General features: G+C 43.1%; 3 protein-coding genes across 6 annotated transcripts; 1 reads left to right on the top strand and 2 right to left on the bottom strand.

Moving 5' to 3' along the window:
* cant1b (calcium activated nucleotidase 1b) lies at positions 1-8,789 on the top strand. Of its 3 annotated transcripts, none has more exons than XM_078277098.1 (5): positions 1-79; positions 5,285-5,866; positions 6,061-6,201; positions 6,501-6,704; positions 7,617-8,789. In XM_078277098.1, exons 2-5 carry the CDS (start codon positions 5,335-5,337, stop codon positions 7,985-7,987), a joined length of 1,248 nt encoding a protein of 415 aa, XP_078133224.1. In that variant the 5' UTR covers positions 1-79; positions 5,285-5,334; the 3' UTR covers positions 7,988-8,789. The 3 variants fall into 3 exon arrangements, with proteins under 3 accessions (XP_078133224.1, XP_078133233.1, XP_078133216.1); XM_078277107.1 differs by lacking the exon at positions 1-79 and adding an exon at positions 414-521; XM_078277090.1 differs by lacking the exon at positions 1-79 and adding an exon at positions 2,744-2,915.
* On the bottom strand, positions 8,690-17,399 carry ogal (O-GlcNAcase like). Of its 2 annotated transcripts, XM_078277067.1 has the most exons (17): positions 16,968-17,398; positions 16,683-16,734; positions 16,188-16,285; positions 14,745-14,875; positions 14,255-14,426; positions 13,676-13,774; positions 13,428-13,567; positions 13,184-13,328; positions 12,546-12,644; positions 12,179-12,423; positions 11,890-12,064; positions 10,869-10,954; positions 10,561-10,653; positions 10,389-10,477; positions 10,185-10,305; positions 9,966-10,095; positions 8,690-9,304 (listed from the first exon to the last, which is right to left on the bottom strand). In XM_078277067.1, exons 1-17 carry the CDS (start codon positions 17,038-17,040, stop codon positions 9,168-9,170), a joined length of 2,085 nt encoding a protein of 694 aa, XP_078133193.1. In that variant the 5' UTR covers positions 17,041-17,398; the 3' UTR covers positions 8,690-9,167. The 2 variants fall into 2 exon arrangements, with proteins under 2 accessions (XP_078133193.1, XP_078133202.1); XM_078277076.1 differs by lacking the exon at positions 9,966-10,095 and having other exon boundaries at positions 9,189-9,304; positions 16,968-17,399.
* Positions 17,400-17,969: 570 nt separating this feature from the next.
* LOC144534921 (uncharacterized) lies at positions 17,970-25,231 on the bottom strand. Its single transcript, XM_078277054.1, has 11 exons — positions 25,058-25,231; positions 23,267-23,371; positions 22,967-23,116; positions 20,866-22,618; positions 20,697-20,750; positions 19,716-20,610; positions 19,415-19,627; positions 19,196-19,259; positions 18,978-19,099; positions 18,697-18,848; positions 17,970-18,380 (listed from the first exon to the last, which is right to left on the bottom strand). The coding sequence occupies exons 1-11, from the start codon at positions 25,151-25,153 to the stop codon at positions 18,280-18,282; spliced, it is 3,705 nt and encodes a 1,234-aa protein (XP_078133180.1). The 5' UTR covers positions 25,154-25,231; the 3' UTR covers positions 17,970-18,279.
* Positions 25,232-25,989: the final 758 nt, after the last annotated feature.

The following is a 25,989-nucleotide window of genomic DNA, read 5'->3' as shown; positions in this document are numbered from 1 at the left end:
TTGGCGGCGGTAATGTACCAAATCGTTGTTTGAAGAAGACAAGAAGAAGAAGATTACCAACAATTACTCTCCGCACCAGGTAAGCGGCGTAAGCCTAAGGTTTTAAAAGTCACGAAATTACCTGATAAAACTTAACTCTGTTCAGCTTCTTAAGTCCGGTAACTAAGCTTGTTGGTATTACTAACGTTAACGTTTAACGTTAGCATGGCAGAGGTTAATGCTAGTTAGCTGAAGTTGCTAGCTGACGTTAGCTTCATGGCTAACATTTGTAAGTGGATAACGTTGAATTAAACCGGCGTGTTTGCATACGCGGTTTGTGGCTATACTCTCCGACATGTCTTTTATTTTGAAGTACGTCGACGTAAAATCATTGTACTTTCATGTGATTGAAATAGTTCAACCTTTTTACGGTTAACGTTTTGTTCACTTTTCTGGAAGCCGGTTAAAGTTTACAAGTTTTGCTTTCGCTGATACTGACTCTTCGTGTGCCTCTGCCTTCGTGGCTGTCTGGACACATGCAGGTAACGGGACATTTAATCAGTTATCATGTTCAGTGTTTCTGCAGCCATAACTAGTGATGGTGATGATGAGATAAACCTTCGTTAACTTCGTGGTTCACAAAAGGATTAATTTCTCGAGGCTTCATGTGCACACACAACCACCTGTTGGTCAGAGATTGCAGATATATAACCGATGATCTCAACTATCTGTGATACAACGTTAATGTATTTTGCACCAGAAAAGGCTTTGGAATAATGTCTGTCAACAATGGATTAATTTAATTAATTTGTATGTAATCCATTTATAGCCTATCAATATGGTGTCTATTTTCTGATAAGTAACGTTAAACCTATTATAATGTATAACTGGATGTGTCTTGTGATCTGTGATGCTTTAAATGTGTGAAATAAATTATTTGGTAGACAGTTGTTTCATAATAATGGCATGAGGGGCAATGTTAGTGTGGAAAGTGGCAGGGGTTTAACCAGGCAAAGTGCCGTGAATTTGCACGTGTAACTAAAAAAAATTATGTAGGGGATAATTTATTCGTTTTATTCAGAAACAATAATTTCGCAACTGTGTTAGTGCTTGTCATTGGTCTAAAACGAAGCCTAGATACGCGCTTCACAGAAAAAAAACATCCTGGATTACTTAATATTTCTGCACACCATGTAAAAAAACCAAAATATGGACTAGTGCTGGTTTCAACAGTACAGTCAAAACATGTTATGTGACGAAAATGTCTTGAAACTGTTGTAACGTTATTGGCCAATGTTGAGTTAACCTTACTCAACTACCTGTTTTGTCTGCATGTGTTGCATCTTTTACTGTCAAAAGTTTTGGTTAATAATAACAGTCACAGATCAAGCCTTTAAACAGTGCACACAACACACACACACACACACACACACACACACTCTTGCTGACCAGGGGCCCGTTTCAGAAAGCAGGTTTAGTGAAAACTCTGAGTTTGTTAACCCTGAGATGAGGGGAACTCTGGGTTTTCCGTTTCAGAAAGAGAGTTAACTTAACCTCAGAGTCAGTTACTATGGTAACTGAGTCTGTGAACCTAACCTGTTCGGGAGCAGGTTTTCGTCAAGAAACCTCGAGTTTCTCTCAGTCTCCTCCCTCTGACACAGCGCTCTTTCATTTCCTCATTCATTCATTCGGTCTGTATCAGGCGCATTTTAGCGTAGTTTATCTGCATTTATTAACTGTTAGGCAGACTATAAAACGTTTTTGTTCCAAACATGACATTTCCTTTTGTCGACGATCCCGCTGATGAAGAAGCTGTATTACTTCGCAGGGAGTTCAACATGCGTCGGGAGGTGATATTGAGGCCCCGACTATAGATGCATTGTCATTTCCAGATAACTTTGAGCGGTATCGTTTTTCTTCACAGTCCATCAGATATGTAGATCACCTTAATTATCCGTCCTCGTATCACTAACGTCACCCATCGTGGACATGCTCTACATCCCAGCAGGTTCTTTGTGTCGCATTATGTTTTTTTGCAAACAACAGTTTTCTTTACAACATTGGTGATGCGGAGCATATTAGTAAAGCCACTGTACAGCAAAACGCGGTCAGAAGAGTGTGACTCGCTCTGAAACGTGTTTTAAACGTTTGTGTAGAGTTCCCTGGACACAAACCAGTAAGAGACATAAAAAAGAAATGAATCATAATTCTGTTAATGATGGTGCTGCAACCTCAGAATGGGATTAGTAGTAGTTTACTTTTTCGCCCACGGGATTGCACCTAAATTATAGGTGTAGCCTACTACCATTCCAGTTTTCACCAGTAATATTATAGGTTACCTGTGATTAAATATGAATTTAAGACTATTTTACAGCAGCCGCTGTGTTGCGTTAAAAAATTTTTTTTTAACTAAATACATGTTCAAACCCGCTGTTTGTGCACGTGAGTATTTCTGCCGACCCGTTTGTTTGTGGTTGTTAGTCAACCTACTCCGAGTTGATTGAACCAACTCAAATCAGCTGTTCTGGAACCGAAAACTCAGTTTCCATCTCAGGGTAAATCAACTCAGAGCTTAGACTCAGTTTGTTAAACCTCCTTCCAGGAACGGACCCCAGGCCTTATTCTTTCTTAATGCCATTTGTATTCAAACTTAGACATGCTACACCTTCGCAGGTTTGGTTTTCAACCTGATTGACATCATTATTAAAGTTTTAGTGAAGCCTGGGGGGGGCATTCTGTCTTGAGTGTACACGGAGGGGCAGAAACTTGAGATGGTGTAATGGAGAGAAAAGGAGGAGACTTGGGGAGATGGAGATCAGTTGTTCATGTGGGACAGAGGGCTGGAGGGACGTGGAGTTCATTATGGCATGGCATGCGTGCGAAGGAGAACAGCATGATGGTTACAGCGTGTTCAGGGGAGAAGAGGCAAAGGAAGGGTGAATAATTGAATTCTTCATACAGCCTACAGCAAGGCAGTGTTTGGGGTCGTGCTGTAGAGGGATGGGGAATATGGGCCACGCATACAATAGTGACAATAAGGGCATTATTTGTTGGCCAAAGTTTGCCAATTTGACATGCGTGTTTGTGTTAGAGACGTTAGTTGAGGCGTATGAACTTGTTTAGAGAGTCGCTGAAGAGGCAGAGGGGGGGAAAAAAGTAATTATTACCAGCTGGATATGATGTTAAACGTTGTGGTCCACTTCAGTAATAACATACAGCCTCTTGGTAAATATTTCTATGAACTGGTTTGTGTTTACACTCGTGTTTTCTTAGGCTTATATTTCATGATGCCGTTGTGGCATTTATTTGGGGTTTCTAAATGGCGATGATTTATCGGTTTAATTACAAAGCTAGGTGCTTTGCGCCTTCAGTCCCAAGTAGATGCAGGCACGGCATGTGCACAAAAAAGATTTAGTAAACTTAAGCATTGTTGGTTTTTGTTTTACTGCTATTAAAGGGAGGTAATGGTTTCAGGATGTGTTTTTAAAGACCAGAAAGGGGCCTGTCAGACGGAGGAAGCCCCAACCTCCGTTGGGATTGAAGGGCTCGTTGGGGATGATTTACTCCACCTGGTTCTATAATTAAACCCACCTGTGTGTGGAGTATTGTTTGTAATTGCCTGTGCGCTGTGGAAGGGCGCTGTCCCAAACGTCCGTTGTGTGGTAAACCACATTGTGTAAGAATTTCTCCCATCTAGCGGTGAAATTGTATATGACAACCAACTGAATATTACTTTCTAGCCTTTCCTCTTACTGTTGGCCGAATCTGAAATTAGCGCTCTCCATCGTTTACACGCAGCTGTTCTGGCCACTCCAATATTAACTTTGGTCTCATTGCTTTGCCTGTCGCGTTGTCGTTTTTTAATTCTCTTTTTCGCTTCCCTGGCGAGTAGTCTTCCCCCTGGCATTCGTCACGGTGCCAATAGGTGTAAGAGGGCGAAATGCGGAGGTATGTCCCTCTTTGGCTAATGTATTTTAAAGATGGAGGCGCTACGTGGCTGCCGTCATTCGAGCGAGTCGTCCGTCACATGAATGAGCACATATTTGTGAAAGAACAAAGGGTTTTTGCGCTTGAATCGACTCAAACATACTACACAATGTAGGTTTAAGGATCCAGCCTTCAAAGCTTTCTATAATATCAACGTGAGTTGAGTGTGTCCAGTCCTTTTTTTTTAATTAATTTTTTTACCAGTTATTACTATACAGTGATTTAAACAGGAATAAACCACAATCTATGACAGAAGGGTTAAGGGGGCTCAGCCTATGACTGCTGAAGCTTATTATGTACTATACCTGTTGGTTGTCCCTGACAACGGAAAGGTCAAGGGTCACCTCTGCACACTTGTTCTCACGGAACAAGCACACCTTTCGTATGTGAGTGGGCAGGGTGTCTGTTGTAGTCATACCTGCCCTAGCCTTCACCTTTTGTGAAACTTATAATTGAAGAGCCCATTTGTCTTGATACTACTTGGTATTGGGTTATTTTGGTCAACAGCCCTACTCTGCGCTTTTTTCCCTGAAGCGTATTGTTTAATTGAAGTTAAAGAATATTGTTGGGTCTTTGACAGAATAGCTTGAAGAAAGGAGAGGGGGTGGGACCAGATGCAGCAAAGGGCCGCGGGTCGGATTCGAACCTGGGTCGCTGCCAAGGACTCAGCCTACCCTCAAAGTTATAAGTTATGTTTTGTGTATTCATTTCAATGATACTGTTTTTTTATTCATGCGAGATGGCCCACTTCTGCAATAAAACTGCAGGAAACCCTACAACCTTCCGTTGAAGTAAAAACCACAGAAAAATTACCAAAACAAACTATAGATGCCATTTTTTTCCCCACACAGCGCTAGTGGCGTGCAGTTTCATTATACAAACAAGGACACAATCATTTTGACGTTAGCATCAGAAAAGAGCAAGGTTAGATATGCTTGTTGTCCTGAGGAAGTAGGACATGCCGGCTACCTACTCAGTATGCATATTAGAGGTTCTGCCTGAACAGTACAACAATGCTCTGTTGTGAACAAAGAACAATAGGAACAACAGCCTATTTTACTTTTTTCTTACATAACATAGCAGTTGCAAATGCCAGTTCATTCTGTACAGTACCATGTCACGAACAATAACTAGAACATTTGACATGTGATTTGAATACCTAAAGAAGTGTTGTAATAATGTGTAGATGTTTTAAGCAAACTTACAGTTTTTGCAATTGCACTTTACTCTTTGTCAGTTTTTGTTAGCTTTCCACATTTTGTGCTATACCACATCCTCCATCATGCTTCTGATGTTGCCTCTCTTTGCTCGATCCCAGGCAATAGTCCCCAGTCGAAGCCTGATAGTGAAGATGGAGACGGTACTTCCATGACCTCCTTTGGTGTTGCCGTCCGGGGCCTCCCCCTGGCCTTGGCATCCATAACGCAAGCTACCGCCTCAGACTCGCGCTTCCACCCTAAATGGCGGGCGATCACTGTGGCGACCCTGCTGGCTATAGTACTCGTGTTATACCTGACAGTAGGGGACAGAGACACTGCCACCAGAGACTACTACCGCAACAGGGCTCACGGTTTGCAAATGCACAGTGATGACAAGGATGACATTTTCCGGGACGCTAACAGACAAACTGCACGAAGCCTCTCCCACCACCAGAGAAAGAAGAAACCTTACAATGACACATACCCGTTAAGTCCACCAGAGAAGACAAAGCACGGCATCCGCTACCGTATTGGTGCGATTGCAGATCTGGACACGGCGTCACGTAGCTCTAAGGATCAGACGTGGTTCAGCTACATGAAAAGAGGATACCTGACTGTTTCAGACAGCGCTGACAGACTGGAGTTGGAGTGGGATGCTGAAACAGTCACACTGGAGAGTCATCTGGCTGAGAAAGGACGAGGTAGAGGCGTACACACACACACACACGCGCAGATCTCTGCTCATTCACTATTAGGGCTGGGCCGATATGCTTTTGTCCTGATTAGACTCTTTCACCATACATGGGTGCGGATTAAATTTGTATTTGCAATTTTCCGTTACTGCGATTCTAGAAGTCTTTTTACCTTGGTGTCTGATTGACTTACTGTGCTGCAGGTATGGAGCTGTCTGAGCTGGTGGCGTTCAACGGTCACCTGTACAGTGTGGATGACCGTACAGGTGTGGTGTACCGGATCGAGGGCAACCAGGCTGTCCCCTGGGTTATATTACCTGATGGTGACGGCTCAGTCTCCAAAGGTCAGTCTCCAAAAGACATCTTACCTCCATCTATTGAATACATGGAGGTTGTCTGAGCAAAAATATCTCTAACCTTTATTGAATGTTTTGATTGAACAGCACAAATGTTTTTTGCACTCAAAGTCCAGAACAAACCCCTCCAGACACAGTCTAAAGACAGCCAATGCAGCCTTTCGTAGATTGTTTTGATGGGCGTTGTGCACTGTACAGTGTAGTTGGTTGGAACATCAGCAAAAACAATTGTTTTTGGAAAGACTGGCGGTCAGGTTCATATGCAATTTTTTTTGTTTTGTGTGCAGGATTCAAGGCAGAGTGGCTGGCAGTGAAGGATGAGCACCTGTATGTTGGCAGCCTGGGGAAAGAGTGGACCACGACCTCTGGAGAATACGTCAACAACCACCCAGAGTGGGTGAAAGTTGTTGGCTACCATGGTGATGTGCAGCATGAGAACTGGGTGCCGTTCTACAATGCCCTTCGGAGCGCAACGGGGATCCAGCCACCAGGTTCTGACCATTTTTTGGGGTTTCTTCTTAATAGTCCTGTCCACATACAATACAGGTGCTGGTCATATATTTAGAATATCATGAAAAAGTTGATTTATTTCAGTAATTCCATTCAAAAAGTGAAACTTGTATAATGTATACATTCATTCCACACAGACTGATATATTTCAAGTGTTTATTTCTTTTACTTTTGATGATTAGAACTGACAGCTAATGAAAACCCCAAATTCAGTATCTCAGAAAATTTGAATATTGTGACAAGGTTCAATATTGAAGACACCTGGTGCCAAACTCTAATCAGCTAATTAACTCAAAACACCTGCAAAGGCCTTTAAATGGTCTCTCAGTCTAGTTCTGTAGGCTACACAATCATGGGGAAGACCGCTGACTGGACAGCTGTCCAAAAGACGACCATTGACACCGTCTGCACAAGGAGGGCAAGACACAAACGGTCATTGCTAAAGAGGCTGGCTGTTCACAGAGCTCTGTGTCCAAGCACATTAATAGAGAGGTGAAGGGAAGGAAAAGATGTGGTAGAAAAAAGTGTACAAGCAATAGGGATAACTGCACCCTAGAGAGGATTGTGAATCAAAACCCATTCAAAAATGGGGGGAGATTCACAAAGAGTGGACTGCAGCTGGAGTCAGTGCTTCAAGAACCACCACGCACAGACGTATGCAAGACATGGGTTTCAGCTGTCGCATTCCTTGTGTCAAGTCACTCCTGAACAAGACAGTGCTCCAAAGTTATGTTCTCTGATGAAAGTAAATTTTGCATTTCCTTTGGAAATCAAGGTCCCAGAGTCTGGAGGAAGAGAGGAGAGGCACATAATATAATAATATTAATAATCCATAATTCCTTACACGCTTCATTTCGTTAACTCTCCCTTCTACAACTCTCCTTGTTCTATAGGCTACCTTATCCATGAATCAGCAGCGTGGAGCGAGCGTCTCCAGCGCTGGTTCTTCCTCCCTCGCCGTGCCAGTCACAAGCACTACGAAGAGACTGCAGACGAGCGGCGTGCCACCAACCTCCTCCTGTCCTGCGCCGCAGATTTCAGCCACGTAACCGTGCGGCACGTCGGACCGCTCGACCCAACCCACGGCTTCTCCTCATTTAAATTTGTGCCCGACACAGACGATCAGATTATTCTGGCCCTGAAGTCAGAGGAGGATGCAGGCAGGATTGCCACCTACATCATTGCATTCACGCTAGACGGTCAGGTGCTGATGCCCGAGACAAAGATAGGGAATGTGAAGTTTGAAGGGCTGGAGTTTATTTGAGGACAGCGCTGAAGGTGAACGTGTTCCTGAAGGCAAAATCTGCAGGGGTCCTCCATGGTTTAGAAGAGTAAGAAACGGGACCGTATCAACACTGTTGTTTTGAGTTCTTAGTATAACATTCACCTCTCAGTTCTATTGTGCAATAACGTATGACCCAAAATTATATTGTATGATAATTAAGGCGCAAGAGAAGGTTGAAGGACAGGAGGATGCCACACCAACACCAGGGGAGACAATTAAGTGTCACCAACATTTGTCCAATCCAGTTTAGGCTGTGACCAGCAACATACACCAGTCACACAGAAAGTGTCACTAGCCGGTCACCACCTAATACGATTTTTATGCTTTTATAATATTTTTTTTTTTTAAACGTATAAATGAGTAGCCGTCAGTCTAACATCAGGTAATGTGGCTCTCCTCTCCTGCAGCCAAACTCTGCTGGTCAGACACTCAGGGGAACAAACAGGATCAAATATTTTAAAGGAATAGAAACCAATGTTCTCAAATTACTTGAAATATTACTTATTCATTGCTTTTATCTTACCTGTTCATACACACTGAAACCTCTGTAATTATATTTATATAATGTCTAGTTACTTGATTCATTTCAACTTCTGATTGATAAACTACATGTGATGTTTTTCTGAGCAGGTCCACCTCAAATGTTATTAAACTGAATATCATTAGTTTCTCAATCCAGAGAACAAGTGACACCTATTTTATTTATATACATATCATTCATTTTGTATACTCTCAAAAATACAAATAATGAAAATATATTCTTGTTTGAATGTCTCATGTATACATTTTGTTTTTAATGTGTCTGCCAGATGAAACTAACCAGAAACTTAAGGTGGTATAAACATAGCAACATTGTTGCTCGGTTAAAACAAATTCATCTAAATAATCACTATACATTTAAAATGTTCATGTCTATAAAATCAGTAGCATTATATTTTCCATCATCATTCAGTACTTTGTTGCACACCTTTCATTATGCATTTCCTTGACTAATTTTACAACTTTGCAGGAGGACATTATGGTTACTAAATTACCCAAATAATGATATTAACTGATCAAAAATGACAACTGATTTCAGTTTGACAGGCTGCACAGTTAGCAATTATTCAGTTTTATCTCAAAACATTTCAAACCTGAACAAAATCCTTGATGATCTTGTTCACAGGCTTGTCCCCATGGCAAGTATGTCTTGAGGTAGACCGGCCATTTGTACGGGTACGAAGGAGCCCAGTTTAGTGTAAAAGTCGATCATCCTCCGATTGCTCTGCCTCAACTCACAGAACACTCCTCTGGAACCTTCAAAGTTGTGGAAAAGAATTAGGATTTATGTTTTAAAAATGTAACTGATCTATATTGAAACAAAGTCATGCAGCATGATGCAAAGCTCCCCAAATCAGACCCAGCCAGTATTATCATCATGCAGCTACAATGCCTGCATATTTAGAAGTGTACTTGTGCAATTTGCAAGGTATGACCACTGCAATTGTACTTTTGCTTCTTTTTAAAAACTGCCAGGTTAATAACTGCTGTGTTTGAGGTCTTAAATGTTAAAGTCGTTTGCGTGGATTTAGAGTTTCGGAAACTGAAGCGTATTTTCTGCTGAATACAGGTAACAGTAGAGAAGTCACACTACTCTACTGTATGTCATTTGGCCTCCAGGAGAGGGAAACAAGGTTTTCCTACCTGGATTGTATTTGTAAAAATATAAAATATTGAAGCTTAAACTCTCGGGTGGCACTGGTAATATAATAACTCCTTTGCCTAGACACATCAACATGTCTACAGCTGTATGAATAAACTGATATAGCAGAGCTTGGCAGGTGTGCTATGACTAAACAACCTTGTAGAGAATATGTAGCCTGTTCAGGTTCAACCTGAGTGTGTGAATTGGTTGCAGGCCAGTTCCATGTGGCACATCGAAGAATTATCAAAGGCCCTGTGCGAGGCCTTGACCTACCACTGCTCCTGACGTTGGACAACAGCCGACCAATCATGCGCTTGGCTGGAGAGGGATCAGTGACCCGGGGCAGCACTTGCATGGTAACCAGGGAGGGGAAGTCCTTAAACCCGGAGTCACTTAATGCCCTCTAGAGGCATGACATGAAATAAAATACAAGTAATGCATTTTGTTGTCATGTATTCTGAACAAAAACGACTAGATGGTGCATTTGATCACCTGAATTTTGTCTGCGGCTGTTTTGGCGTCGGTGAGCGCCAGGGCGTAACCACACACCCCGATCTCATCCTCCAGGACGAGAGCACACTGAGGGGAAGGGGAGATCTCACCAGCTGACAGGCTGCAGTGGACCAGAGGGAATGTTCAGATTAAGGCATGAAAGCACGAACAGGCCAGAGAGAGAGAAATCTGACTTTTTCTTACCCGTCACAGATGAGTGGAGGCTGCATCGTCAAGGGAACTTTGCCCTCTCCTGCGCTCTGCATCTCTCTGAAAATCCTTTGCACCTCCGTCTAGTACAGAAAACAAAACTGTGTAACATCACTACTGAATTTTTACAAAAATGTATCAATGTGTGAAGAGCTGGCATCCTAACCTTGTCCTCAGGGCAGTACGGCCGTATGCAGTAAACAGCCGACATGGGAGGCTCTCTGAACAGGTCCCTGTTTCCGTGGCAAGGCAGCATTCTCTGCCAGTACAAATAAACGGTATATTCATATTCATGTAGACCTAAACTGAAAGATTATTGATGAGATAACAACACTTATAAGATATTTGCTGGATGCCTTTTCGTATTAATTACACCTAGTGATTAGTTGGGGAAAAAATGATGGATTTTATATGACCTGTAAGAAAAATGACCAAATATGTCACTGAGTTTAGGCATAGCACTGATTAACATACCTGGAACTCTCCAGAGAGGCCTCCTCTAAAGCCCCAGGGTTCAGGATCAGTGTTCATCAGCTGGGCTGAGGGTTGACCCTGCCCTCCTTTGGAAAGCAAACACATTACAACATGTGATGCTTAAAAGGAACACGCCGACTTATTGGGACTTTAGCTTATTCACCGTATCCCCCAGAGTTACATAAGTCCATACATACCCTTCTCATCTCCGTGCGTAACTCTGTCTGACGCACTCACCTCTAGCCTAGCTTAGCACAGATACTGGAGGTAACCGGCTCCATCTAGCCTACTGATCCCAATAAGAGACAAAATAATGCTAACATGTTCCTATTTCCTATTTACATGTTGGGATTTGTATAGTCACAGCGTGTACAAATAACAAGGTCACATGAGACACAGCCGTCTTCTAACCCATAAATACTGGGAACTATATTCTCAGAAGGCGAAGCACTGCTACTTGGGCGGAATGAGTAGCGCAACACCTGAAAAGCACCGTTGTTACTCTCTGCTCCTCACAACGGCACTTCTCAGGTGCTGCGAACAAATCACTCCGCCCAAGTAGCAGAAGTAGCAGTGCTTCGCCTTCTGAGAATATAGTTCCCAGTTTATATATGGTTAGAAGACGGCTGTGTCTCATGTGACCTTGTTATTTGTACACGCTGTAACATGTAAATAGGAAAATGTTGGCGTTATTTTGTCACTTATTGGGAGCAGTAGGCTAGATGGAGCCGGTTAACTCTAGGATCTGTGCTAAGCGAGGCTAGCGGTGGGTGCGTCAGACAGAGTTACGACACGCATGGAGATGAGAAGGACTTATCTAACTCTGGGGGATACGGTGAATAAGCTAAAGTCCCAATAAGTCGGTGTGTGCCTTTAAGTAGGTTAACTTCTATGGATTCAAATTTGCTATAAATAAGGTTAAAGATGAGTCTAAAGCAAATCCCCCCCCCCCAACATTCTGTATCCTTTACACACCAGCCTGTGTGCTTAGATCATCATTAGAAGATTCTGATTTTCTCACCTAGTGTTTTCACGTAGGCTCGAGCCAGACCGACCCCACTCTTGATGTCACAGATGTAGTTGTAGAGGTCGTACAGAATGCAGCGGTTCGGGGCATTTGACAGTCGATTAAACATCTGCACCACCGCTTCGCACATGCCATCAAACTGCTGCGCTCTTGAGCACCACTCCGCAGTCTGGAAAAAAAAAAAAAATGCATTTTAAGCATCCATTTACAGGATGAAGAATACTCACCATTATCTGCTTTTGAAAAAGAAAAAAGAAAAAAAGTCCAAAACACGCAACAGTACCTTGTCTGTCTCTGCAGCGGCGGCCCAACTGTGTTTCCTAAGCCAGTCCAGCTCCTGCAGCATGGTCCTGGCTGTCGGCCCGTATTCGTACGGCAGGTAGAAGAGGTCCGACAGCAGCTTCAAGTCATCCAGAGTCAGGGGCTCGGCTGTGTACAGCGGGTTCTCCCCAGGTCCAGGAACATGGGGGGTCTCTCCCCCATCTGTCTGCATGGGCTCCTCACCTGATGACTCCTTCTTGAGACGAGCTGGAGGAGGAGGAGGATGGTGATGACACACTTTGTCTTGATGCGATACCCACTCCATCTTTACCTTTATTATTAATCTGTTTTGCGGTTTAATGAAAAGTGTTTTTTATATGACTCTCTACCTCCAGGTTGATCGGTGTTCAGAAACTCCTGCAGCCAGTCAGTGAGGGCCAGGGTCAGGGCTTTCTTGGGGCTGTAGCAGGGGTCCTGCTCCTCATCGCCTGGTGATGAGGGGTGAGAGACAGTGGGACAGTGCACAAAATCCACACTTCAAAAGATCCATCTGATTGTTTCACTATTCTCAGATTTCAGGGGTTGACCTTTGGACCAACTGTGTTTTATGTTTCAAGAAAAGTGTAAGTTTGAATGCACTTAGCAACTGAGCACCTAAAGATAAGACCTCAAGCAGCCGCTGGTCTCTGTTTAGGTTAGTGCTGTATACAAATAAAACTACTTTCAGACTTAGAACCTGCATGAGCTACATGGTTTCTTTTTAAATTCAGCTACATAATCTAGTAGTAGAGTTTTGTGTATGCATAGAAGTGATTATGGGAAGATCTTACCCATCTTGTGTTTTGAAATAAATGGCAGTGGGACAGACAACCACTCATTCACCACAAACATAAAAAAAAGTTATATTGCTCTATTGTGAAATCAGAGTCAAATTTGAGCTGGAATATCCTGCGTATGTGTCAAAGCTGACGGATGAAATAAAAAGGCAGCACACAAGAGTTCATTTCAAGAAAAACTAGACACTCACTCATTTCCACATCCCTCTGTCCTCCATCTGCGGTTGCTTTGCACCATGTAGCCAAGGTGTGGATGGCCACAAAGTTTGGGTAGAACTCACAGTTGGGATTGGTGAGCACTCCTCCCAGTTTGGGAATCAGCTCAGTGGGACGATCCTAACAGCAAAAGATCATGATATTAATTATTTCCGGATACAGATCAGACTGGAGCTTATACGAACTATGAATATAAATACAGGTCTTGTAAAAATGTACCTTAAAGGGTCCTAGAAAAAGCCTTTGGGGGTCATAGTCGTTTGCGTGGATATTGTCCCAGATGACCGGTGCCCTCCTCAGGACGGAAGACACCTCTTCTATGGACTCAACAGAGATTTTGTGGGATACCACTTTGGGACCTAAATAACACAAATAGGAATGAAAGTGCAAAATCTGTTATTAAACTGTACCTTTGGCTACTTCTGTGGAGGTTCAGTGAGATTCTGAGTGGGTCAGTGCAGCCTTACCAGTCCACAGTATGTCTATCCCAGGCAGCAGCTTCTCTCCCACAGTGTGCAGGTAAGCGGACTGGGACACGTTGGGAGTACAGAATGCAGCACAATAATCTGGAGTTACAGGGAGTAAACAAATGGGAATGACGGAAAACTGTAAAACAGAGGTATTACTAGGGCTGTCCTCAATTAAAGAAATTCTCAGTCGATAGGAATTTGTCGACTAATCGATTAGTTCATTTAATTGACAAATCTGTAAAACTGAGTTTCTCCACAAAGAAAAATACAAAAAAACACCACTTTAGATATTACCAGAGATGTGCTCATAAGGTTTTTGGAAATAAGTAATTCAGCATGAAAGAAACATTAAAAAAAAAAAAGAATGACTCGAAGAAATCTAAGTCGACTAAGACCAAAACGACCGATTAGTCGACTGACCGACTAAGACTAGATACAGTATCACAGTGTTTGCATGCTTCAAACTCCCCAGTCTGTGTTCAACGGGACTGAATAACATTTGAAACATTTTATAAGGAACAAACTGCAGTGTGCTTGGACTTTTAGTAGCAGTTTTAGGCAACCCCACTGCCTGACCTGTAGGACAGAAGAGGAAGGTCTCAGGGTCTCCCAGGTGCTGGTACACCGCATTAGTGATGGCCACCTGAGCGTGAGCGAAGGAGCTGAAGGCCTGCTTATCAGCCGGACACATCTCAGTCTCGATGTCATCAAACAGTAAAGAGAAGGACCTGCAGCCAAACTGCCTCACCTGAGGGAGGAAGAGGACAGCTTGGGCTTTGGAGATTTTAAGATAAGATTGGTTTTTCCAACTCGTGACAAAGTTCCTTATTGGATAATAACGTTATTTCCCCAGGAATTAAACCCACTACCTGCAGCAGTGTCAGTGCCCTCAGTTGCCCTTTGACCTACTTGCAGTGCATAAAACACTTCTATTTTACTGCTGTGTGTTTCATATAAAAGTAATATGGTGTCCAAAACATAATCTCAGAGAGCCATAAAGCTACATGCAGCTGAGATTAAATTATATCTCATGCTCCACCCTTCACCTCTGCATGCAGGTCCTAACCTGATCCAGTTTCCTCTGCAGGGCGGCAACCTCTTTGGGGTTAGAGAACGTGATGTCCAGGCCGGGAGAGATTGCATAGATGAACTCGACGTCGTGCTGTTTAGCTGCTGATATTAGAGCGATGAGTTGCTCTGGGAAAAGAATAAGAGATGAGAAGAAAAAAAATAATAATCTTTTAATACTGTCCTCCCAGTTACAGAAATGTCCTAAATAAATGCTGTTTATTGGGAGGTAAATTATGCACAAGTTCCCAGTTTGGACATGAACCATGGAAAATCATTGGGCCTGTAATTTATGCAAAGGTACGTAAAGTATGACGGTGTTCTGTTTTGAAATGCAACTGGAGTCGTTGGAGACATGATAGTTTTAACGGGTCAAACTTCAAATCATCACTGCCCTTCAGTATGCAACATTAGTGATAAGACGCATCCAACTAACAAAGGAGAGGGTCCACTGAACAATGTGGAGATAATGATGACTCAGATTGGGACTTTGGTATGACACTGATGTCAAATGAGAAGCAACTACAGTTTAGAAACGACCACATCCCTTGTGTTTTTCAGTATTTTACAATGTTTTTGGGTTCGGTTTGTAAATGAGGATCCTGATTCCAACATGTAACTTCATGATTTGACCATTAGCGCGTTTTACGTAGCCTACTGTACGTGTGGGGTCACTATGACACAATAAGTATGAAGGATATAGTGGCCGGGTTGCGTCATTGGATAGAGCAGGCGCACATATACTGAGAGGCTTATGCCTCGAAGCAGAGGTCCAGGGTTCGAGTCCGACCTGTGACGATTTCCTGCATGTCTTCCCCTCTCTCTCTCCCCCCTTTCTCACCTAGCTGTCCTATCGAATAAAAGCGGAAAAAGCCCAAAAATAATCTTTTTAGAATTTTTTTTTTTTTTTAAAAAGTATGAAGAATATTTGTAAATTTAGGGGTCTAAATGAAAAGTAATCTAAACTTATTAAATCTATTATATATTATTATCATCATTATAACTGCGACCTTTGTAAGGCAGTTGTTGCACTTTAATGCAGCTATTTCTTAAATCTAGTCTAAGTGTTGACAGTATGTGGTCCCACTCATATACACCGGTCTCTGTTCAGGTTTGGACAGATTAATTTTCATTCAGACCGTCTTAAAACGTTCACCTTATAAATATCCTTCATGGAATATGAATGCATGAGGGAGCAGAAAGCTATCCCAGATGACACTATGGGTGAAGATATTGATACCCAGGTAGTAAATAGTGGTGGCCCCCACCAACATTTTTTTGTTACTCTCTGAACAATTCTAATCAAAGAGGAAAAAGTTTGACAGTCCTGTGCGGTTTTGGTAACTGGGTAGTCTCAGGATACCCTCCTGTTCCAAGAGCCAGATGAGATTTGGGATTTCATTTAATGAACAAGGAGGACATGTGAAGGGGTGAAACTCACCTGCCTCCTCAGGAGAGTACAGGTCCCTCCAGTACATCCTGTGTTTGTAGTCATCCTTAGGGGCGTACAGGTACGTGTTCAAACCCCACTTCTGTTCTCTGTGGAACCCAAAACCAGCAATCAAAAATCACATCAAGAATTATGTCAGTTGTTATAGACATGATTGGGAGTACAGTGGATCGTTTTGTGTGTTTAAAAGGTCTTGAGAGTGAAAATGAATCTAGGCATCAGGAGATGACAAATTCATGTTCGCTAAATATTGTTTGTCCAGCGTTGTTAACCTTTTCAACTGTACCCAAATTCAGAAAGGTGGACAAATATTAAACACCAGTATAAGACCACACTCACTATGAAGCAAATCTACATTTTACCTTTGGTTGTGGCTTTTTCTATAAGCCAGGTTTCTACCACACCCTCACGTGTATGTTATATATCTTCAATGTGGTTTGTATGTATGTGTGTGAAACAACTACACCAAACTTAGAGGGAACACACCTTTTAAACAGCTCTGTTCTCTGCCCCATAGTCCATGGTCGCCCATAAAAACCTGCATCAAGCAAAGATCAAGTTATGCACCAAATTACCTTACCAGAAGTGATCAATACATGATTGATATCGTGGCTGCATTTCTACTAAATACATCAGACAGCCATCATAGCTTGCAGCCTAATTTGGATGTTTGCATCTTAATTTAAGAGCTGTAACGTTACTCCAACTGGATCAACACAGGGATCTGTACTCTGGAGGTCCAGTTTGGGCCCCAGGTCCCAGTCTGCTCACCTTCCACTACTCCACTGATGAACCGCTTTTTCCCAGTGTGGGGTTGGCCCTTGGCACTGCCTGGTTTCGACATGGTTTACTGTTAATAGTTTAGCGTTGAGTTGTCCTCTCTTTCTCAGTCTGTTTCCAATTTACTACTGCGCAGACAGAAGCTCCAGCACTGACACAGCGATATTGTCAGTCATAGCTTTGTATACCTGCCTTTAACGTTCATTTGATTTGACTTTTATTGTAGTCCTCTCACGCCTGCGCAGATCAGTCGGTGGTTTTAAGCACCGGGAGCATTGCGCAGCATGATAATAACATGGTCTAAAGTCTGAAGTTGTAAATACTGTAAGCGAATAAAAAACACATCATTTTGTGAGGACTGAAGTTCAGGCGCGCGTTGACCGAACCAGAGACGGTTTACGACCATAGACTGTTTACGACTGGTATGACTTGAGCGTGAACGTCTTAAAGGGACAGTTCACCCAAGGGAGCAGGCAAAATAACACTTCGCATTTCATAGCTCAGTGAAATTACTAGTGGTTATTTTAACTGCCAGATATGCTGACAACATTTAGTCGTCATTTGGCCAGCCTGTATTGTTGTTTAAGATAACCTGTTAATGTTGATGAGGGTGGACTTGTAAAAACGGTTCCTCTTTGTGCAGTTTCCATGTGAGTAGGGCTAGTCTGTGATTTATGGGAAATTTTCATTTTGTCACATTTGGAAGTAGAGTATTATTATTATAAATGCGACCTTTGTTAGACAGTTGTTCCACCAACGTGCAACTATTGAATTAAAGAAACAGGATTCAGGATCACTACCAGTATAGTAATCAAGACAACAGATGAGATTTAGACTGGCTTGTACTGTGGCAGCGGACAGTTTGACTTGTCAAACGTACGTTAACTAATAACATTAATAGTGAAAGCACTCGGCTGGTACTGTGCATGCTGGCTCACTGGTATGGTTCTTTGGATTTAAAATAAACCAAATAAACTAAAGTTCATCAGGAAACACAATTAAGAGCCTTTATTTTTTATATACAAATATACAAAACTTTATCAGTGTTATGGAATGAAACAAAAATCTTAAGTGGGTTCCACTAATAACATGTTATAAAATTAACAGTGCTACATATTTGGGCATATTAACTGTACACATCAGAAACTCAACTGCATGCATATTAGAGTTGAAACATGAAAAAACTTCTAACATACAAAAGTTTGCTACATAAGTTTGAGCATAAGGCTCTGAGGTTTATGAAAAAAAAAGTTCCATCTTTGCCACATCAAGCTTGGCATTCTTGTCCTCCCACACAGCTCTGTTAGCTCTTTAGTCCTTTCTGGGCCTGTTTCAGCAACAAATCAAAGTCGAGGTCCTCAAACCTGCTCTTGGCGGGAGACGGCTCTGCATCTCTGTTTGCATCTGAGGGAGAGAGGGACATTTATAGGCTCAATGTTATGTTCAATGAATTCCACATTAAAAATGCTTTTTCTTTTGGCACTTTTCTGGACATTTGTTTGAAATTTGCATTACATTTGGATAAAAACTTGGCCTGATTGATTGAATTAATAAATCCACATTGTACCAGGAATATTATATTACAGTTTCTATGGTGCAGCATGCTAAAAAAGACAGTTAGAGGGCTTTGACAGGTTACGCCAAAAGAAAAGTTATACAGTTACTTAAACAAGTGAAAATGGTATTGTGCTGTACTTGACCCTGTGGTTTTGAGTCTCACCTAGGTCAGCGTAGTGTGAATTACAGAACTGTCTTCTTCCACCAAAGCAGATGTCAAACGGGAGCTCATCGGGCTTCCGTAGTTTGCCGCCGTTATCGATGGCTGCAAAAGCATCATCCATGTTGTAGAACGTGACAAAGCCGTAGTGGTCACTATGGGAACCAAAGGTGCAGGGGTTTAATACTGATAAATACAGATCCATGGTACAAAACAACACTGTAAAGGCAATACAAAAAAACATTATGAAACATCATTTTATAATTGTAGGATTTTTAACGTACCCTCTATCTCTAAAGTGAAGCGACACACATTCAACATCTCCGAACTGAGAGAAGCGTTCCCTCAGTTCGTCGTGTGTCATAGACTTTCGGATGCGGCCGACATACACCACCCTGCGCTCATCCTATAAGAGAGGAGTTTTTATAAATACTCATTACTCAACCAAAAAAACAACAACCCACAAACGCATCAGCTGACATGTCAGTAATCTTTTACTCACTATAGCTTTAAGTTTCTGAATCCTGATCTCATGCTCTCTCGTGAGCTTCCTGGACTCTCTGCTGCTGTCGGGAGGATGAGTTGGGATGAGAGGAAGACAGAGCTTGAAATTACAGATTATAGAAAAGACGCAAGGAAAATTGACATCTAAAAAGGAACACCTACATTTTTATTTCCTTTTATCAAACGTCTACATGGAAAAACTCCAGCATTAACTGACCTGTAAACGTCTCCCCACTGCCTACGGCAAACCCGCGGGGATGGTGATCGGGATCTGGATGGGGACCTAGACTGGGACCAAGATCTGGAGCTTGACCTGCTACACCTCGATCGTGAGTAAGACCACCTGTAGCGCCGGGTTGGGGCGCGGGAAATGGAGCGAGAGGGGGATGACGACGAACACGAGCTGCTCTCTGAACGCTTGTGACGGTGCCTACAGCAGGGTGGACAAATTAAGAATTAGGGACATAGAATTAAGGACAGAGAAAGACTAATACTGAACAGAACCAGAAGATGATTACTTTTGTCTTTTGGGAGAGGGAGATGCAGAGCTGGAGGAGGTTGACGACGACGAGGAACGAGAGCTGGAGTCAGAATGAGGCGATCTCCTCCGATATCTCCTTTCCTCCCGCCCTCTGGCAGGAGGGCTGGGCGGAGGGGTGGGGAGACTGCATGGGGCCGTCTTGTCTTCAGCTGCACAACCACAGTCTTGCTCTGAGGCAGCGTTCTCTGAAAGAACGTTGTCTGATGACGGGCTTGCCTCTGATCTGGTCCTGGGTTGCTCAGAGAGATGCTGCGTCACAGCCACAGCGGACTTCTCAACAGCTCGGATGGTGGTGTTAACCTCACTGGTGGAGGTCTGTTTTTTGCATTCAGCAGCAGCACTTGAGTCGTGGGTGGTCATCTGCAATTCATCCGAGGTTTTAGATACATCCTTGAGTTTAGGGGCTCTGCTACGCTGACTAGCACTCGAAAGTAAGTGGTCTACAGGGCCGCAGTAATCGTGATCGGAGGACACAGATGAATAAATGTGAGGGGAGGTGTGAGCAGCAGGGAGCTCTGACAGGTGAGTGTGCGTCTTCTTGGACGGTAGAGGGCGGGGGTCGATTATCTGAATGGCCTTGGGTGGAGGATTTTTGCGTCTTGCTGGCAAATCCAGTTGAGTGCTGAGGACGATTTCAGTGCCGAGGGGCTCTGGGATGTCCACACCCTCTGACATTTGAAGATGTGGTGAATTCCTGAGGGTTTTTGGAGACCCAAGTGATCCTGGAGAGCTTAAATGTGCAAGTGCTTCCACAGAGATGCTTTGTATTCCTTGAGCTCTGTCCGTGTCCACGAGTCCATCCGCGTCTAAGTTCGAAGGTGAAGTAGCAGGTTTGGGCTCTGGCTCGTTCTCACACACCGCCCCCTCTTTAGCTTGAGGAGGAAAAATAAAAAGAGGTTACACGAGGCTGGGCATCAGTATCTGACAATACAGTGTTGTCAGTAATCTGATTACTGACCTTGTGTTTCCTCAAACTGTTCCAGCAGGCTGGTCAGATCAGGCGCTTCGATTCCTGAAGTAGATATACAAAGTTTTTATTTATTATTACTTATGTCTTATTGTTAGCATCATCACAGTGAACTCAATACATCCTACGTCACATTAACGGCCATGTCTCAACCGTTTACCTGAGTCAGCTTTTGCACTCTGCACTTCAGAGCCAAACGCAAGAGCGGGCAGTGGTTCCTTCGAAGGGAAAACACTGGGGTGAACCTCTGACAATGTCTCCTTCACTGGTGAGGGAGCAGACGGCTGACCTGAGTATGGCGCGAGGGAAGGACGCCTCGCTGTGTCTGGACTTGGTGACGGAGGAGTCTTTGGTTCCAGCTCGGCTTCTTTGGTCCGGTTCGGACTGCGTCTTTGAGGCTGTAGTTTCTTACACTCTGAGGAAGATTTGAATTGTGTTGAGGTTGGGCACAGTGCTGGAGGTCTGGAGGAGACACCTAACGCTATCTCAGTAAGCTTGTTTTTAATTTCCTGAAACAGGGTGGTGTAGCCCTGGTTTGCTAACAGCACCTCGGGCTTTGGCCCTGAGGCGGAGGACTGTCTTTGAAGAGATGTGCCTGAGGATTCATTTGGGATTCCTGGAAAGTGCCTGGTGCTGTCAACGTCTGAGTCTCTGTTGAGGAACTCCACTTTGGACTCTGAAGAGGAGTGGCCAGTGGTTGGTGATGTTGTGCGGCTAACTGGCAGGGGGAGGAGGACAGGATTTGGGGGGTCACTACTGAGCAGTGTTGGTTTCTTTACTGGACTTTTTTTGCTTTCAGGCACAGTAACATTTGGATGGGCTGTGACGGCTGGCTGCAGACTGGCAGGTGAGACGGTTTTGGATTCAGTCCGTGGGCGCTTTGATCCGCTGCGACGTAGACAAGCGGATGGTTTGGCCTCCGAGGGGTGAGGCCCGGGCGGAGCAGAGATGCAATGGGTCTTGTGAGCAGGACTTTGAGATCTATGGAGCTGATCAGCACCACTTCTTCCATCGTCCGGATAATGGTGTGCGGCCTTGTGTCCACCGTTGTTTTGTCTTTGTCCCTGTGAACAGAGGATGGGGGTCAGCTCCTTTGGGGGCTCAGAAACACTGGGCCACTTGGTGGTGTAGTTCCCCTGTTTCTCCACCAGGGGCCGTCTCTTTTGGCGCAGCTGTCTGTACTGTTGTAGGCTGAGCGATTTGGCCTTCGTCTCACTTGTAAGTGGCAGAACCTCCGCCTGGTTACTGTTCATTTCTGAGGACGTTGTTTGGGGCTCGAGCGCTGAGCCAGCAGGATTTCCAAGTGCTTTGGTGCAGTTCAGTGGAACTGACACAGTTCCGCTTATTACATTTTTCTCATTCAAGCCCTTTTCCACAGATTCATCAAATGAAACCACTTGAACCGAGCCAAAGCTCACCCTTTTCTTCTCTCTGGATGGTGGAGTTCTGGATGAGTTTCCGTTCAGCAACATACTCTTTAAGAGGTTGTTATTATCTCTCTTTTCATCTCCCTCTATTTCCTCCTTTGTGTCTTTCATAGTTACCTCATCATCAGACACAACATTTATCTCTTCATTGCTCTCTTCACTGGGTCTCTCGTACTTCCACACCTCTTCCTGAGAGAATAATGTGCGACTGTTCCTCAGTTTATGCCCCTCCTCTTCCACATGCAGCTTCAGGCAGTAGGGGTGCATGAGCTTCACCAGGTTGACGAGAGAAGTTGAGGTGAAGATCTCGACTTCGGCCTCTGCTTTCTTATTCTTAGAGTGAAACATTGTTTGACTTTGTTGTTTGAACAGATGGCTGTTTCTCTCCATTTTGCTCTCATCTTCCTTTCCTTTATCAATCTTTATTGTGAATGTTACATTTGGTGATTTGGATCGTGGTCTAAGTCTGTCAGCAAGGGACAGTTCCTAAAGAGAAGATAAAAAGACAAAAATCAGAACACATTTGGATATTGGGAGTCTCATTTTTTTTTTTTTTTTTTTTAAATCAGCAGAAAAGGTTCAAAATGGGACACCACATATCTTATACCAGTCTATTTTGCAGCTATTGTGTTCATGCATGTTCAGTTCTGTTTATCAGAGCATGTGGCTCATCTTTATCTACGCCATCATGTGACATCTAAGTCCAAATAAAGCACATCTGGCTATCAGGCAAATTCATGGGCTCGTCATGAGGTGCTCATAGTTAAATCTAAATTTGAACAGTGTAACCAGGAAGTACTGCTGCAATTGTATTGCTCCTGAGTGTGCACCCACCGCTGAGTTGTCCCTGCGTTCTGGGTGGGTGAGGAGCTTGGTGTCTGGCAGGGTGTCAAAGGGAGTCCCGTCGTCATCCTCCACGCTGTCCAGCATCTCGGTCAGGGCAGACAGCAGGGTCTCCCTCTCTTCCTCCACTCCACTCTTATCCTGAAAAAGGGGGCACCAGTATCCAGGTGTATTCATTTACATGCCAAATTCATATTCTACCAACAAGTGGCAACATTGTACCCTGAAGGAGAGTCAATAGAAACAGTGTCAACAACCCAATGTAATGTGATGATGTGCTTTAACTCTGACCTCTGATGCGACAGTGGAGTCTTCAAAAATGGCCAGGATTGAGTGATCCATGCAGGACTGTGTGTCCATCTCTACGCCTTCCATGTCATGTCTACTCCGGACCAACTGCAGACACAAAGACACAAAAATGATATCACACCCATGTGTTTGAATACATTTGAATGCACACTCATCTGGTCTAAATACTACCTCCTGCAATCTTACAATACGCTCCTTCCTCTGGGTGTGACCAGAAGCTGAGGCACAGGATGCAAAACGCTCAAAATTTACTTTTGCAGCATAAACAGGAAGAGCTGCCAATTGTGACAATGCTTCAAATACAGCAGTGAAAAAACAGTGAAGCGGCTGAATCCGCTGAATAAATGCATTAATGAGGAGCCATCTCTTTGCAAATTAGAATGACATTCAACTAATTAAAACTAAATAAATAAAACTCAAATATTGGACGGCAACAATTAACTGACAACTTACTTGATTTATCATTTGTCCTATAACGTATCAGAAAATAGTGATGTGATGAGGATCACAGCTTCTGAAAGCCAAAGTTCACATATTTAAATGTCATGTGTTGTCAGACCAACAGTTCAAAACCAGAGATATTTAGTTTCCTACTATTAAATACTAAAAAAACCCAACCTTTGAGAAAGTGTAACCAGTGAATTTCAGGCATGTTTCCTTAAGAGGGACTTCAACAATGAATTGATTGCTGATTCATCGACTGTCACTCAACTAATTCCTTAATGGTGTGATCATTTCAGCTCGACTAAACTGAAAACAGCAGCAGACACATCTGAACATATATGCTTAAAAGTGTTCTCTCGTAAAATAGCAAGAAAGACTTGTGGGAGAAATATTTCTTATTGTTTGTGATTTATGCCCCTTATTATTGAAGTCCTTGCTCCTCTTTGTTTTATTTTGTTCTTATCTATGCCTATTGATTAAGATTTTTTTTTTAATATATATATATATATTTAATTTATATAAATAACACATTTTAATAACGTTTATATTGTATTATATACATGTATTCCCTGAGATCTTGTATGTTCTTTAATGTGTTTTAAATTTTTTTTAAAACAAGCTATCCATGAGCAGATATGTAGAGTAAAAACTATCTCTGTGGCTTAATTCAAAAACATGGACAGGGACACTGTCAAATGTCTCTACTACCAAAGTTATCAGGACAGAAGTGTGCTAGTAAGTAGGAAGCACAAGTAGCCTACACATCATCTCTCAGGGCCTGTCCGATCTGTAACAAGGTTACAAGGGCAAGGCATTTAAACGCTCTTTAGGGGACAGTAAAGCAGTTTATCCCAGTGTCTGCCTGGAAATGGCTTTGAATTAAGCTTTCCACAGCAAAACAATAAAGGTAATGTTAAGAGTATTGTTTAAGAAAAAATAAATAACGAAAGGGGCCGGTGCAGTGAGCAGGACAGTGCTGAGGGTGTAGCCTTATCGGAACGTCTTGTGCTTCAGAGGAAATGAGCCGGTTCCCCCCCCGTCCGCTTTCACATGTAAATCATTGACGGTGGAGATTGTTTTTAACATGCACAAAGACGTAATGACATTAATATGTTTCCGTAGCTACATGGGTCAAATAGTTAAATAGATCGACCAGGTTAGCCAACTCCCTGGTCACTACCTCCGTAGTACTACAAGGCTGTTTCAGCCACGTGTCGCCATGCGTGCATGTGGCCTCGCACGACGCGAAACCACCACCTATTAAAACATCGAAACTAGCTAGTTTGCAGCTGTTGTGATGTCAGTTAGCTTAAATGAGCAAACCAGTACCTCATTGGCAGCGTTGCTGGCCAGAAACCCACTGTGACCGGCATTTAAATTCCCGTCTTCCCCCCTCCACCGCGCCGCCATGTTGCTGCTCCACATGATCCGCTGGCAGGCCGGAGAGAGACACGTGGTGGCCACCGACTGGAAGCGCGCAGAGAACACCGACCTGGGATCTGATTGAGACCACTAGTTCCAGTAGAGAGAGAGTAAGGAGATGAGTAGAAATCAGATCCAAGGTCAGCTATATGTGTCTCGAATGCTCCCTTTGCATTGTCATTCGTTTTCTCTTCAAAACGAGCTACTCGTTTCATTTAGCTGCAAATACTTACAGTTAACAGTTAACATACAGTTAATGGACCAACGCAGCTTTTATATTGATTATTTATTTTATTTGAAATAGCCTAAACAGTCTGATGAAGGAAACCGTTTTTCATATCTCTGTGACAACTCATACATTTAATTAATGTTTTTGAGCTGCTTTCATATCACGTTAGTAGCGGCAATTAAGTCATATCAGAATTATAGCTAGAAGGACTTTTGATTTTTACATTTGATTTATTGCTCCAAAGCGACACCTTGCGCCCAAATGACAATACCACAAGTTATACTCAATGAACATACAGCAGATAGACGACAGGTGGCAGCAATAACCCAAATACAATATCCGAGGCTTTATAAAGGCCTACCTGACCAACCCAGCCAACTGTAGCCTACCAAATAATACAATAGACAGTTTTGAAAAAATGCATTAATTAAATATGCAGCATTTCACCAAAATGAGTGAAAACCTTGTGAGCAACAGCTCAGGCCCCCCACACACATTGTAAAATTAATGATTCGTTTGGATCAGTTTTTCCCCTTTATGGCAAAAGGCTTTAATAGCGAGAGCACTAATAGTGTAACTGGGAGTTATCTTGAAATTTTCCAACACTCTG

Source organism: Sander vitreus, chromosome 2 (assembly GCF_031162955.1).
Source record: "Sander vitreus isolate 19-12246 chromosome 2, sanVit1, whole genome shotgun sequence".
In the NCBI taxonomy this organism is placed as follows: domain Eukaryota; kingdom Metazoa; phylum Chordata; class Actinopteri; order Perciformes; family Percidae; genus Sander; species Sander vitreus.
This window is presented reverse-complemented; position numbering and strand designations above follow the sequence as displayed.